Genomic DNA, 13,560 nt, shown 5'->3' with positions numbered 1-13,560 from the left:
TGTCCTGAGTGATCGTGCTCCACCAAGTCTACATGTTTCTCTCACATTGGACTTCGGCGTTATCCTGTCCTCGGGCCTTCGGGAATGGTAGGAGATGTGGGGTGGGTGGGAAGAGAATAGAGAGGGGCGGTGGTGGCGGTGGCGGTGGCGCTGGCGCCTCGGTTCTCTTCCCCCCTCCAGCCAGGGGCGCGTGCAGCAGAAACGGGACAAAAAAACGTGCTGCTGCTGAGGGTCCCGACCCTCCTTCTTCGGTGATCCAAGAAAACTATTTTGCTCGTAGAACCTCGGCATCGCACATGCCGGGATGCTTCTACACAAGGACCTGTGTGTCTGAAGTCGACAAGCTGTGATATTCTATCAGCTTCGTAGCTTACCGACAGCTGAAAGAAAAGTTTACATTTTGTAATCGTCCCAGTCGAGTGTTTGATGTTTAACTAAGCCTGCTGGCGCCAAGCGACGATATCCAACCGGCCACCTGGATGTCTTCAACAAAGGGAGATGACAACAACTTGTCCTCAAGTGTAAACAAGAAATGGTGAGCTGATGATGTCTTAGGCTTTGGAGCCATATCAAGAAAGAACATGCAGACGCCTCTATGACAGGCACCAGAAGAAGTCTCTGTTGTCAGAACCAGTTCACTGAGAATAAATACAACTTAAGTCTGCCTCCAAAATAGCAACCGACATTTTTAAAATTGTGTGAATGAGAGAAACCTGTCGTAGCATCACCCTGCCTAGTCTCACCACCCCACCTCTGTGCAGAAGTTCGCTGGTGTACACCACCTGATGTCACCCTGGGTTCGCTGCCTACAGTCATCGTTTCACTTGCAGCCTTGAGGACACCCGTCATCAACTCGCATCTCCGGGCCACCTTTGGCCCCTGACCCCCGTGTTGCTGCACGCAATGGGATCGGGACTTTGCCAACAAAGATCAATACAGTCGTGTCTAACCAAGTTTGCTGACCCCCCACAAGTTGCACCAGTCTGGTACCGCATGGTGTTTATCTGTATCTCGGGAAGACTTCTAAACACCCCTCCACACACACAAATAAATATAATACGTTTTAGCAACTTCAAGGCTGTTCCCCACCGATTAATCTCTGAAAAGCAAAAGTGAGTAGACGCGCTCTCGAAACAAGCGGCCTGCAGCGCAGGATGGTGCGCAAAGCACGAGCGTCCCGGTAGTACAGACAGAATCTTGCAACAACAAAAAAAGGAGGCAGATAAGACATTACAAGCGGGAAGCAGATGGATGCACGTCCTTACTAGAGTTAATCGTGTTTTGTCTACGATTTCACTTCATTAACTCTGTCAGTGGTCTCGCCATCTATACTATAGCCACTTTACTGAGATCGAGAAGAAGGGAAAAAAAATGGGAAAAGGGTAAGTTTCGATCTGCCGTTTTCAGCTTCAGACCAACATGCTCCTGTGGCATGATGCAAAAGACTGAAGCATGGACGTGCCCACGGCGATACAAGAAAACAAGAGGATCGCTGTGCTGTCCAGAGTGACAGACACAAAATATCACCATCGAAACTGTAAAATAATAATCTCATATTTCGACCCACATGCAGCAACACATTGGTTTGCATGTGTGCGCAGACATGACATTTCCGTATTTCCCGAGAGATAAGGCACATATTAAACATTCCTCACGACACCAAATGTTTCAACAACCCAAATGAGAACCTGTTGTTGGGGAGAGGCTTTAAAGATTTACGCCTAGATAAGACAGACGATGGCTTACCAAGCTGTGCTGCTCCATCTTGGGAGCACGCGCGTGCACACATACACAGAATTTTGGAAAATTGAAATTTCTCAATGCCGAATTCCGAATACTAAGGAGCGTTCGGTCACAGCAACACGCTTTCCAGAAGAACTCTAGCTATAAAGCACTGAAAGATAAAGCCGTGAAAATGCGGATGATCCCTTACCTGTGAGTTAGCTGCCATGGCTGGGGGTTAGCTGCTGGCCGCACGGCCCACACACACTCGCGATAATCCCGTGAACGACTCGCCACCGACCAACGGACCGGCAACTCGTACCTATCTGCACTGCACGCTCCTCACTGACCGACCACGCACCCGTCTGCACTACCGACGCGTCTGTCGTTGCAACTGCCGCTACACTACAACCAACAAGCAACAGCAGCAGTGGCAGATGCAGCAGTGCAGCAATGCGCGACAATCCGACATCCCCACACCCGCAGCCACGACGCTAGAAAACCGGGGAGCAACCCACGCTAATGAATATCCAAAGCAGTATTGATTCCTTCCCCTGTTCTTTCCCTCCGTCCTCCCTTCCCCCCCACCCCACCCGATCCTGTCTTGTGCTGGGAGGGTCTGCTGCGTGGCCGTAACCATGTTGACGCGGATACAGCTTGGCGCCACACAGCACAGGCGGCAGTCGCAAGGTCATGGTCACGCGTGCGGCCGCTGGGTGCCAGCCTGCTGCAGCCCGTCAGCCAGTCGATACGGGTGGCAGGCAACCAGATGCGCCAACAGCCCCAGCTTGACGTACCGCGCCAGGGTAGGCGTCCTTCTATCGTCCCACTACAAGTCCTACGTCTGTTTGGTTTGACAGGCCCTCGCGAGACGCCGGAGTCCTGTGGTATCGGATGCTTATCTTGCTGGTCATGTACTTACTTGCCCTCAAGTGAGCTACTGCTTATTACATCTTATCATGTTCTTGTATATGCTCTCTGACCCACGCCTCTGTTGACTTTTCATGATCATGCTGTTGTGAGAACTTCTTATACAGCTGTTGTCTTCAAGCTGCCAGAGAGTAAATGAATAATCCCAATCAATGATAAAATATTAACTACTCTCTCTTCACCATATATTTTCTCTCAAAAGACTCTTGGTTTTAAAGCACCTAAAGAGCATGTTAATTATTCCTTTTAAAAATTACGACCTGTGGCTGCTTTCAGAATTACCCCACGAGCCAAAAAAAATATCTGAGTATTGATGCTAACAGTTGTGAGTCACCCTGCTTTGTCCCACACCACTCAGATTAGCCTTCCTCCCAATCCTTTTCTGACCAGCTGGCTGTTGAACATTGATCTCCCACACTCTACCCTCCCTTATTCTGCAGACCTTGACCGCCTGCCATCCCCAGCCTCTCTATGGCTCTTTGAAGCCTCCGGTTCAAGAATATCGCCATGTGCCAGAACTCCAGTGAACAAGGACAGCGATGAGGGTGATGACAAGATTACTTGATATTAAGTACCTCATAGGTAATTATTAACTGATGTCAACAAAGACTGAAAAAAAGAGAGGCTCCAGTTGGGTTCATATTTTGCAATACTAAAGTATTGCGTTAGCAGATGATTACAAATTGGTATAAACCCAGTATCAAAAGAATAAACAAGCATCAGTAATGTAGTGCATGATTAAGTACCACCTCAGTCTGCAGCAGGGGACCATGATAACGCAAGCATCAGGAAAAATAATAGTGCATACAACCACCATGTTAGTCCATCTGTTAACAGAGCTAGTTATTTTAAACATATTAAAAGATTTTGTATTCATTAGAAAGCAGACTAAAATGCTACATAATCTAAGTAATTGTAGAGATTAGTGCAAGCTTTTGTAGGAATTCTTCTTTTTCACAGAAAACCCTATGTATTTGCACACTCACTCACACATACATACAGTCAGAAGCATGAAACCGAACCCCAGTGAAATTCCTCCACGAAGAGAGCCTGCATTGTGAAAATGAGACAGGCCACTGTTACTTTTTACCTTTAATCCAATGTTAGTCCCAGAAGGCAGGCGTGCTGACTTCCGCACTTCAGTTCCAGGGGAGACCAGCCCATCAGTAGGTGATGAGGTCTCCTGCGGTGGTGTGGGCGGTATGTTTTGCAGTGTGCTAGGCACCATGCGTTTTGGAGGGATAGGTGGTTTAGGACCTCTTCTCGGAAGCTACATCACGAATCAGTCAGGCAGGCAGGCAGGTACACAGTAAATTTAGGCAGGCAGGCAGGCAAAGGCAGGCACAGACACACCAACAAAACATACACTTTGTAGTCCAACACAGAAGGGTTAATGTTATAAAGTATACTGTGCATTCTAATCTCACTGCAGCTTGAAAAGAAAGAAAAGCATCTAAGACATCAGCAAATAAGCTACACACTAAATGCATGCGTTCACCCTCCCCGCCACTTCTGAAAAAGATCTTTGTAACACAGAAAACACCTGCACAATAAAGCAAGAATAGAGAGAATAGGGTGTAGCACGTCTGTCTTACAAAAGCATTTTTTCCAGAGTACTGCTAAAAATGAAAAGTGGCACCTCGTAAATTTAAAAAAAAAAACTGTCTAGGCATTTTGACTGATCAGCAGTTTCAAAAGTGAGCAATTTTCAGATGCACTTTCCCCCCATGCAATACGTTCTTACTTTTTTATGGACGCAAGCTTATATGAAAAAGCTGATGAAAATAATAGAAAACTAGTCCTGGGTTTTCACGTGAGCCCCAACCCCCCACCCTTTTCCAATTTTCTGGACAAACTGTGAAGGACCACAGAGGGCTGTAAAGCCATTGTTTACCTGCCTATAAATAGAGTAATATTTACTTGTTAGCTTCACTAACTCTTTACACCATGCTTTTATACAGCTGCTGAAATGCAAAAACTAGAAAACCAGAACTGCGCCTCAAATTAAGAGGCAACAATTGTCATAATCTGTGCTCTGGATGCATCTTCCTTCACTTCTCAGCACTCAGAATTATTCACAACAGTTAAAACATTTTTTGTTTTGTTTTGTTTGGTTTTTTTTTTTTGGTGTGTGTGTGGGGGGGGTAGGTTTAGTTTATTTTGGGAGGGGGGTACAACCTGTCCTTTTGCTAAAGGCCTGCTGTCAATAACTAGAATTTTCATATTGTTCTCTTTTACCTATAAAATAATCAGAAAAATTAAGCAGGCTTATTACTATGGCATATTAGCAAAGTCCAGACAGCTGCAACACTGAAAGCTTGACAGAACAAAAAAGTTAAAAGAAAAAATCCACAATGGAAATTTATGCTAACCACCTCAACCAATATTAAAACCCTGAAAGTACAGTTGAGACTGTTCAATACCTTCTGTATAAACTGATATTCGGCAATAAATACACATTGTAGGTTGTGTGGCTCATTTGATTTTTAGCATCTCAACTGTCTTCTTCGTGACTTGTTTGGCCTTTGTTGAACTGCTTAGCTTTTCTTTCAACCTCTTTAGAATATCTGTGTTCCCCCACATTTAATTTAATTATCTGTATATGTTTCATACTAACAAGTAAAAAAAATAATTCTCTTCTTTTATATGCAAGGTTTCATATATGTACAATTATACAATTTTAAGTTTAAATACTACACTCCCTTCATCACTTTTAATAATATTCTCTCAACCAAGAATATTGTCAATGGCATAGAGGGGGTGACAACAATATATCAAGCTTGCAACAATGACTTTACAGTGGCTACCTGGTCACACAGGTGAAAATTCCTGTGCTGCAAGGGAAACAAAAACGTTATTACTACTCTTCAAAAATTCATCACACTCGTGACAAGCACAAAATACTTTGGAAAGCTCCAGTGCAGATTTTCCTTGGCTCTCATCTTCTAGCTAATCTTAACTTGTCAGTGCTTAGCTGAATGCGTGTCCATGTGTGCGTGTTCTTTATAACTGTATTTGGACTTCGTAGCATGAAGGCATCTCAAAGTGTAACTGTACATGGAGCGTCAACACAAGGAAATCATGCACACAAGTATCACAACTATTCAACAGTGTTATGGTTTCCATGGTAACAGGATCAGCACTACTGGCAGCATGAAATCACATGCAAACAAGTCAAATCAAACATTAATCACAGTCTCAAGCCAGTGAGTCAAGTCACTCTTCACAAGATCTTCCAGGAAAAGCTTCATCCGCAAATACCATGCAAAAGAGTGACAATGTCTCTATATTAAAAAAAAAAGAGCTGGCTGAAAGAGATTGAAAACAACAACAAAGCTGTGGAAAGGACAGGATCAAACTTTCATGTCAGCCAGTGAAAACAAGATTTTATGGAATACTTTGCAACCGAAAACATACAAAAAATGTGACTGCAGAACATAGTCACACATCTCAGGAAAACAAGTCACACTGAAACTCATCTGAAGAACACTCAAAATGCTTACAAGTCTCTACTTGCAGTGTCCATACTTCATTAATACAGAAGGTATGGTCAACACTGCTAAAGTCAACTAAAGCACACAGCAACTGAATGTTCCAATGCAAAATCATAAATATGACCAATCTGTGGTTTTTGTTATTTTTTAAAGTTTGAAATTTATGTAATTTAGAAAAAATGGCTCAACATATCAACATATAGATGATTTGCCCTGAGCAAATCTATATGCCATCTATTAGGTTTTATATCTTTAGCAGGTGAGCATGGCTCATGTAGGCATAGCATAGAGTGCTTCTTCAGATGACCTTCTTTGAGTACAGTGCTGAAGTAATGGACAATCAAAAAAAAAAAAACACACACACACACATTCTAGTGAGGACAACAATAGGTCCGAGGCAAGACTGCGGGAATGCTATGAGTAGCTTATTGCAACAATGTTGATGAAAAAAATGAAAGTGTGTGTGTTTGTGAGTGTGTAAATGTGTGTGTGTGCGCACATGAGTGCATGTTAGTTGTGGGCAATCACCTGTGGAAGGAAAGGGAGAAGATGAACAAAAGTTGTGATTTGAAAAAAAAAAAAAACAAACAACAAAATTATCAACACAGAGCTGAAAACTGCCACCTGCCCATGTAACTGACAACAGGTGAGAGATACCATAAAAAGATAATATGCATACACAGAAGTAAAGTGCCTTAAGTTCTATACAATTAGTCTTAAGGCACTAAGGACACATTTCATTAACTGTGGGGATAAAATATGAAAATGTGACATAGCAAGTGAATACATATAAATCTATAATTTCAGCTACAGACTGGTTATTGGTGCTTAACACATCAGGGATATACCAGGCTGTATCTGGGGAGGATATGGTCATATTTGCAATATGTCTGGTCTGAAAATGGAACAATGATATGTGACAGAACCAGCAGGAGATAACTGCCATGAGATTCCTTGACCTTGAAACAAAGTTTCACAGATTTGTCTTGCTCTCTCTCTTTAAAATTAAAAATTACATATTGAAACAACAGGTATGTTCACAGGCTCTGTTGCTCATACTCCAGATTTCTGGATAAAAATCTGTCAGTGGTTAATGTCTAGAAAGAGTCCTTCCCAGTGACAAAATTTAAAAAGCCTTAACTCTGAAAATGTTTTAATTACAACCTCTTAGTCTTAGCAGTCTAATATAGGACAAGAAGCTGTAAATGATGAAGAAGGCATTTTTCCCAATAATCTGATCATATGCTTAAACATTATTTAACAATAAATCTGTAGTCCATCTCTGCACCTTTGGTGAGACTAGAAAACAGATGAAATTACTGTAGGCTAATGAGAAAGACAGTGAGCAAGCAAAAAAATATCAAAGCAAAGCAGTAAAGGTGACCATGGGGCAGAATGGGGCGAAGGAAGGGAGAGAAGGAAAGAAAACATCGAGTATACTGACCCCTGGACTCTTAGTGCCCACACCATCATGTAAAACAGTATCACCAGAAGGCACTTGATTAATCACAGTAGCTGCACTCTGAAAAAAATAAATAAATATAATAATAATCTCTCACAGAAACAAAAACAAGAGTTGCTTTAACCCAAGATTTCTGCTAACTTCCAAACTTGCAATCTGATGAAAGTCTGTATAATCTCTTTCAAAAAAAGATATTAAAAAAAAAAAAGGCAAAAGTACAGCTAACAGAAATCTCATCAGAACTTTAATTTCTGATATTTCTGTTCTGTCACATAGACATGTCTATGCATACAAAAATATAAAATTCTTATTAACTAACAATTGCGTTAACAGTGAAAACAATGTCATCACGGAGGGTGGGGGGCCTTACAAGTCTTGGCGGAGAGTCCCCATGTCCCCTGATTTGGGCCTGCTCTTGTTTGAGAATAGCTGCTTGGCGAACAGCCTCCATAGCTGTACCATTGCCAAGGCGACGAGCTGCTTGTTCTCTCTGCTGCCTCAATCGTTCCTGCAGCAATATACTTGTATCGTAACATTTTGCCATTCTCTCATATTTTACACTGTATAGACTATGTACTATTTACAAGAAACTTAGAAGAGTCCAGTTTCCTTTTAACTTTATGTTTATAGATGTTTTTGAATACTGCATTTCTCCAAGTTTAATCTGAAGCAAAATACTACTCTGTACTGCTCAATCTACAATTTTATAGGATAAATTGCCCTTAAAATTTGAGATCAGTTTTCTTCCTTTCTGACTTAAGTCTCTCTCACTCACACACACACACTGTGTAAAAAGAAGAAAATAGCATATAGCCACTGCAAAAGCAGATAATGTTCAAAAGCCTTCCTAAATACAACAAACTTATCAAAATCAAATAAGATGGGTGAGGGAGGCAGGAACCAGACTCGGTCTCAGCAAGATCTTACACCAAAAAAATTACTCTCTAAAATACCAGTTTTAGTTTTTTTGCCAGTTGGAACTAGTAAACATTATATGCATTTTATTCATTCATTTATCCCTTGACTCATACCAGTTGACAAATGTTATGCTGACTCACAAGTACTTAGGTTATTAGGGGAACAAAAGGGTAAGCACAATGGCTGACAAGGTCCCATAAGCTGGTTTTAAGCAATGATGAGCAGATCCTGCATGGAACTACCAGTTCATTCCTTCATTTGCAAGCTAACTCTTCCTCTGTGCACCTTAGCATCAACTCTTCTCCAAAGTACCCCATGAATAGTCTCTAAGTGTTTTGCAAGGTCACATAGCCAAACCAGACCAGACTGCACAGTTTGACTGTTGCAAGAAGGGGTTCCTGATGTTTCACGAGAGTTGCAACCTTGCTCCATACTAAGGTCACTGGTTTTGCGTTCTACGTAGAATCTTCAGAGCAACATTCTGAGGAACTTATTCTCAAATGACTGGATTCTCTTCGACATATTGACAAGTAGAGTCCATGTCTCATATTTGTATAGTAGAATAGGAACTATGAGGGACAGTTTGTACCTGACAGCAAACCTGATTGTGCTGTTGTGCCATCTCTTGAGGTTGAGGTCCATGTCTGTTGTGGAGCTACCAAGAAAAGATAGCTGCTAACCTCAAGCTGTACTCCCTTCATGTAGATTTCTGTTGTTGCCATTAATGTTAATAATCACTTTGCTCTTGTCAGTGCTGGTCTCCAATCCATATATATTTGCATTCTCAGTCTGTTAATAAGGTTTTTGCAGTTTTCTGTTGGTGCCTTCCATCAGTTCAACGCCACCAGCCAAGCACAGGTCATGTAGGGCCTCATGCTTATAGATTTCTTCCAATATGAGTGGTAAGGATATGACTTACATGAAAAGTCATATGCTTTAAAAGTCTCACCTGAATAACTCACTACTGAGAGCAGTGGATGATCAAATAAATAATGTAAATCACTACTTTCTGTTATTATTGTGCAAGACATACAACACAAACACAACTGATGGCTGCAGCCACTGTAGCCTCTTGTTCTTATGGAAGAGGTCACCATTCTGAAGAAGTGGCTTAATAAAAGCAACCATATCAGTAACCAATACTCCAATATTAAAGCATATGTATACTCATTGTCCTACTGAAGTGTAATGAGCAGCTACAAAATCTCCACAATGGATGCCTACCGCTTCCTTTAGTTCCTCATTCTCCCACTCTTCAGCCTCATCCAAAATGGCTCGCTCCTGGACAGTGCACATGTTCACCATGGGATTAAAAAAAAAAATTAAAAAAAGAAACAGATTGCAGTGCATGGATCTAACGAAGTGACAAACACAATATTCAGCATACTAAAGAAATAACACCCAAAGCACATCAACCCATCAAATGTTCATAAAAGCAAATCATGAACATACACAATACTAAACAAAGAGAATAATGACCAAGCATGTTAACCCCTCAAGATGACATTAAAATCACTTATGGACATAGACTACACACAGGATTCATGAAAAGTATCTATAAGGTATTTACAATAAAAAATAAATTATATGGACTAGCATGGTCATGACATCAACTGTTAGCAGAAAAAGAAAATTTATGAAGACGTTTCTTCTACTTCGCTCCAGCAGTTAAATGATGCCTTTGATGCAAAAACCACCAGAAATGCTCAAACTGCAGTTAGAACACCAAGAGATATTGAGCAGTTTTATGTCATAGTCTCTCTCCTATTATTTACTATTTACTGTCTAGAAATATCTGCAACTCATGTCTATCGTGACACATAGGGGAAGTGGGGTGATTTTATAGAATTTATATTATGCCAGCATCTGTACTATAATCTAGGAAACAGGATAAAAAAATTTTAATGTTTACGTCAGACAGCCAGAAATCTTGCTTTCATGGCCATGCAAAGCACAACGGGTCAGTAAGTTTGGCAGGACTGGTGCCAATGGACATTATCTCTTTAAACTCAGCTGAAAACAAGGTGCTACTGAAGAATACCTCATAAATCAAACACTCAGCAAATTATATCAATACAGCACCAAGAAAAGACAAAACACTCTTATAGATGAAAACATTTCGTGCCAATAAAACTGACTGTACTTTCTACCTCTCGTAAAAGCTTTGCATCTTCATCATCTCTGTCTATGCTGGACACAGAGCCTTGTCGCGAAGAGAAAAAGCCGACAGGACTTCCTGGAGATGCCATTTCAGGAGAAGACATGTTTGCACTGGCTGTTGCTTCCACCTCACACACCAAAATCACCATGCGGTCACTCACACTGCGAAGAGCTCGAACTGCTTCTTGGTGACTTGCACCAAGCAAACTCTGTCCATTCACCTGCAACCAAACGGTATTTCTTTTAAAATGTATAACAAAATAATAATTAAATAAATAATGTAAAATTATAATATGTATTAAATAAAATGCTTCTTAGAATTTTAAAAAATTACTCCTACTGATTTTTTTTAATATTACAGTGCTTCTGTCTTCTCAATCAAGCTACTAACATGAAACTCTTTCTTAACCATTTGACTGCCAGACGCTAATGAGGAACGTGCGCATGCCTGTGCCAAGGAATTTTGATGATTTCTCGGTCATTATTTTAAAAAAAAAAATCTGGAGCTCTGTAGATGCATGCAAAGCATATAAAACCCATACGATTCATAGAGAGAAGTGATTTTTCTAATAAGTGAGGCCAATAAAAACCAATAAATACAATTCTTTGGATTTTTATTTTATGTAAATGTATTTTTTTATAGAAAAACTAAATGCACAGACAATGTCACACACAATCAAGTACTCAAAGTACTTCTTGACTTCAAAACTCAGTAACTTTTGTGGATTTCATTCAGAAAGTGAAAAATACAGCCTAGATAAAGTTCAGGGTTTACTGTTTGTTGAAAACCTCAACTCATTTCTCACAAAATTGTTCTCTATTCACTAACATGTGTTACCTGCCATGAGAAACCCGTGGTATGTCCATCTTAACGGTTCATGTAGTTCATTCACACAAGTCACAAGCACTGTCATTTCAAAAACAAACTCAACATTCATACACAAAAGATTTTACTCCACATTCTGCTGCTCTGAATGCCATTGATGGGACTGCACATTGTACCATGCTTTGAAATATTCTATTTCCAGTAGGCAAGCTTACTGTGATAAATTCCAAAGCAGGGTACCACACACAGCCCTAGCTTGGAAGGACATTCAGAGTAGAACTTAGAGACCCTACCCTGACCCTTATTGCTACATCGCGCAGATGTTTTCACTCCCTGTTTCTCGGTATCGGACACATTTGAGAAGTGTTTCTGAGTCAACCTAGCATTGTTTTATGCCACACCCCATTCTGCCACCTGTTGCTCGACCCTCTTTGACTGTGCTCCCGTCTGCTGCTGTTCGTTTCCTACTTCTGGGTACCTCTGGCAATTGTGCAGCAAATTCACCACCATCTGTAAGTCTCACTGATGTCGTCAGAACTTTCTTCTTATTTTGTCCGATCAAAATCAAGATGACCGTTGTTGTCGTCAGAATGAAGAGAATCAGAATCTTCATCTCTAATAATATGTTGCAGTCACTTTCCCTGCCATTCCTTTCCTGATCCAGGGAATTCACTGATTGTAGATCATCCAAATTAGTGTTCGTGATCTCTGCTACGGCCTCCTGTAGTGTGTTCTTTGACCACACAGTAGTCCTAGCATGCGTACAGTTTGCACTGACTCTGTGCAGTTGGAAAACTCTAGAGTGGGATCGCTCTATTTCCAGCCCAATAAAACGCCAATCAAAACAAGCATTGCGTCAGAGAAGCTGTAAATCTAGGAAATCACATATCTTTCAACCGTTGCACATCCGTTGCTCTAGTTTCTCTTTTAAAAACAGAACATTCCAACAACCAAATATTTGGTTAGTGGGCACGCTAACGCATATGCGTTTTCTGATGGAATATTTGGCTAAATGTTCCACTCGGATCAACAGTGTCAACCAGCGCTAAGGAAAGGTACTCCCAAATGATGACAGGTTACACAATGTACGTGATAAGACCAGACACATTACAGAACAATCTTTGGGAACAAAATTAGAAAGGTGCTAGAACAGCAGCAAAGGAACTAGAATGTCAAAAAAACCATCAAAGAGAATGGTGTTGTAAGAAGATGCTGCCATGAAAACTTGAGAGGCATATGGTACTAAAAAGTCATAAGGGAAGTGCAGAACAGGCAAAAGGTGTATGATGACTGCTGGAAAATGATTATCAAAAGTGGTTGGTATTGCGAGCCAAGATGGAGAAAGATAATGAAGTGGTTAATGTTGTAAGTAGACAGAGGAAGGCTGTCAAAGGATGAAGCTGTAGATGCCTTACTTCTAGGATTCGAAGTCCTGCTTTCAATCGACCATCTCTAGCCACAGCTCCATCCTCATTTATCTACAGAGACAAGTGACATCTTAATTACAAGATATTTAATGTATGTATTATACAAATAGGAAAACTTAACATTTTTCTGTGTGGATTCACTTTCATGGCCATTTATTCATCATTAACTCTTGAAGCCTGTTATCTTAACAATGACCTTGCAAGAATGGCACACATAAAATTTACTCAATGAAAACAAAATCATCATAAATAAATGTTACATCACAAATGACCAAAACACAAATATGTTAACAAAACCATTTATGCCCTTAAAAAGACTGGAAACCACAGAAAAGTTATTTCTTGTACAAACCCTAGAAATGAAAATTCCCTCATCAGAACGATCCATGGGTCCAGCGGGTACGTTTCTGGCTCCCCCTTTTATGCTCATCCCTAGCTTTTCTCCTGGAGCTTTGATTATCACATATTCCTGGAAAAAAAAAGTTCCATTAGTCACTACTTACTACTATTATAAGTCTATCATATGCATATATAAAACAGTATAAACATATTTCATCAATAACAATATCATCATGCAATGCATCATGCATCACAAATATAAATGAAAGCTCATAAACATCC

General features: G+C 40.6%; 1 protein-coding gene across 16 annotated transcripts in view; it reads right to left on the bottom strand.

The window, feature by feature from the left end:
• LOC112561052 (protein scribble homolog) overlaps positions 1 to 13,560 on the bottom strand; it is a 65,395-nt gene that overhangs the window by 13,662 nt on the left and 38,173 nt on the right. For 12 of the 16 annotated variants that reach the window (XM_025233214.1, XM_025233219.1, XM_025233223.1 and 9 more), the window contains 8 exons: positions 13,292 to 13,408; positions 12,928 to 12,990; positions 10,677 to 10,907; positions 9,751 to 9,807; positions 7,979 to 8,116; positions 7,591 to 7,668; positions 5,460 to 5,486; positions 3,743 to 3,922 (listed from right to left, as the gene is read on the bottom strand). In XM_025233214.1, coding sequence (XP_025088999.1) covers positions 3,743 to 3,922; positions 5,460 to 5,486; positions 7,591 to 7,668; positions 7,979 to 8,116; positions 9,751 to 9,807; positions 10,677 to 10,907; positions 12,928 to 12,990; positions 13,292 to 13,408 — 891 coding nt within the window. Of the gene's footprint in view, positions 1 to 3,742; positions 3,923 to 4,744; positions 6,675 to 7,590; positions 7,669 to 7,978; positions 8,117 to 9,750; positions 9,808 to 10,676; positions 10,908 to 12,927; positions 12,991 to 13,291; positions 13,409 to 13,560 lie in introns of those variants that run through there. The other 4 variants (XM_025233224.1, XM_025233228.1, XM_025233216.1 and 1 more) reach the window with 3 other exon arrangements.

This window comes from Pomacea canaliculata, linkage group LG4 (genome assembly GCF_003073045.1).
Source record: "Pomacea canaliculata isolate SZHN2017 linkage group LG4, ASM307304v1, whole genome shotgun sequence".
NCBI lineage: Eukaryota > Metazoa > Mollusca > Gastropoda > Architaenioglossa > Ampullariidae > Pomacea > Pomacea canaliculata.
The sequence above is the reverse complement of the archived record's forward strand: the minus strand, read 5'-3'. Positions and strand labels throughout refer to the sequence as shown.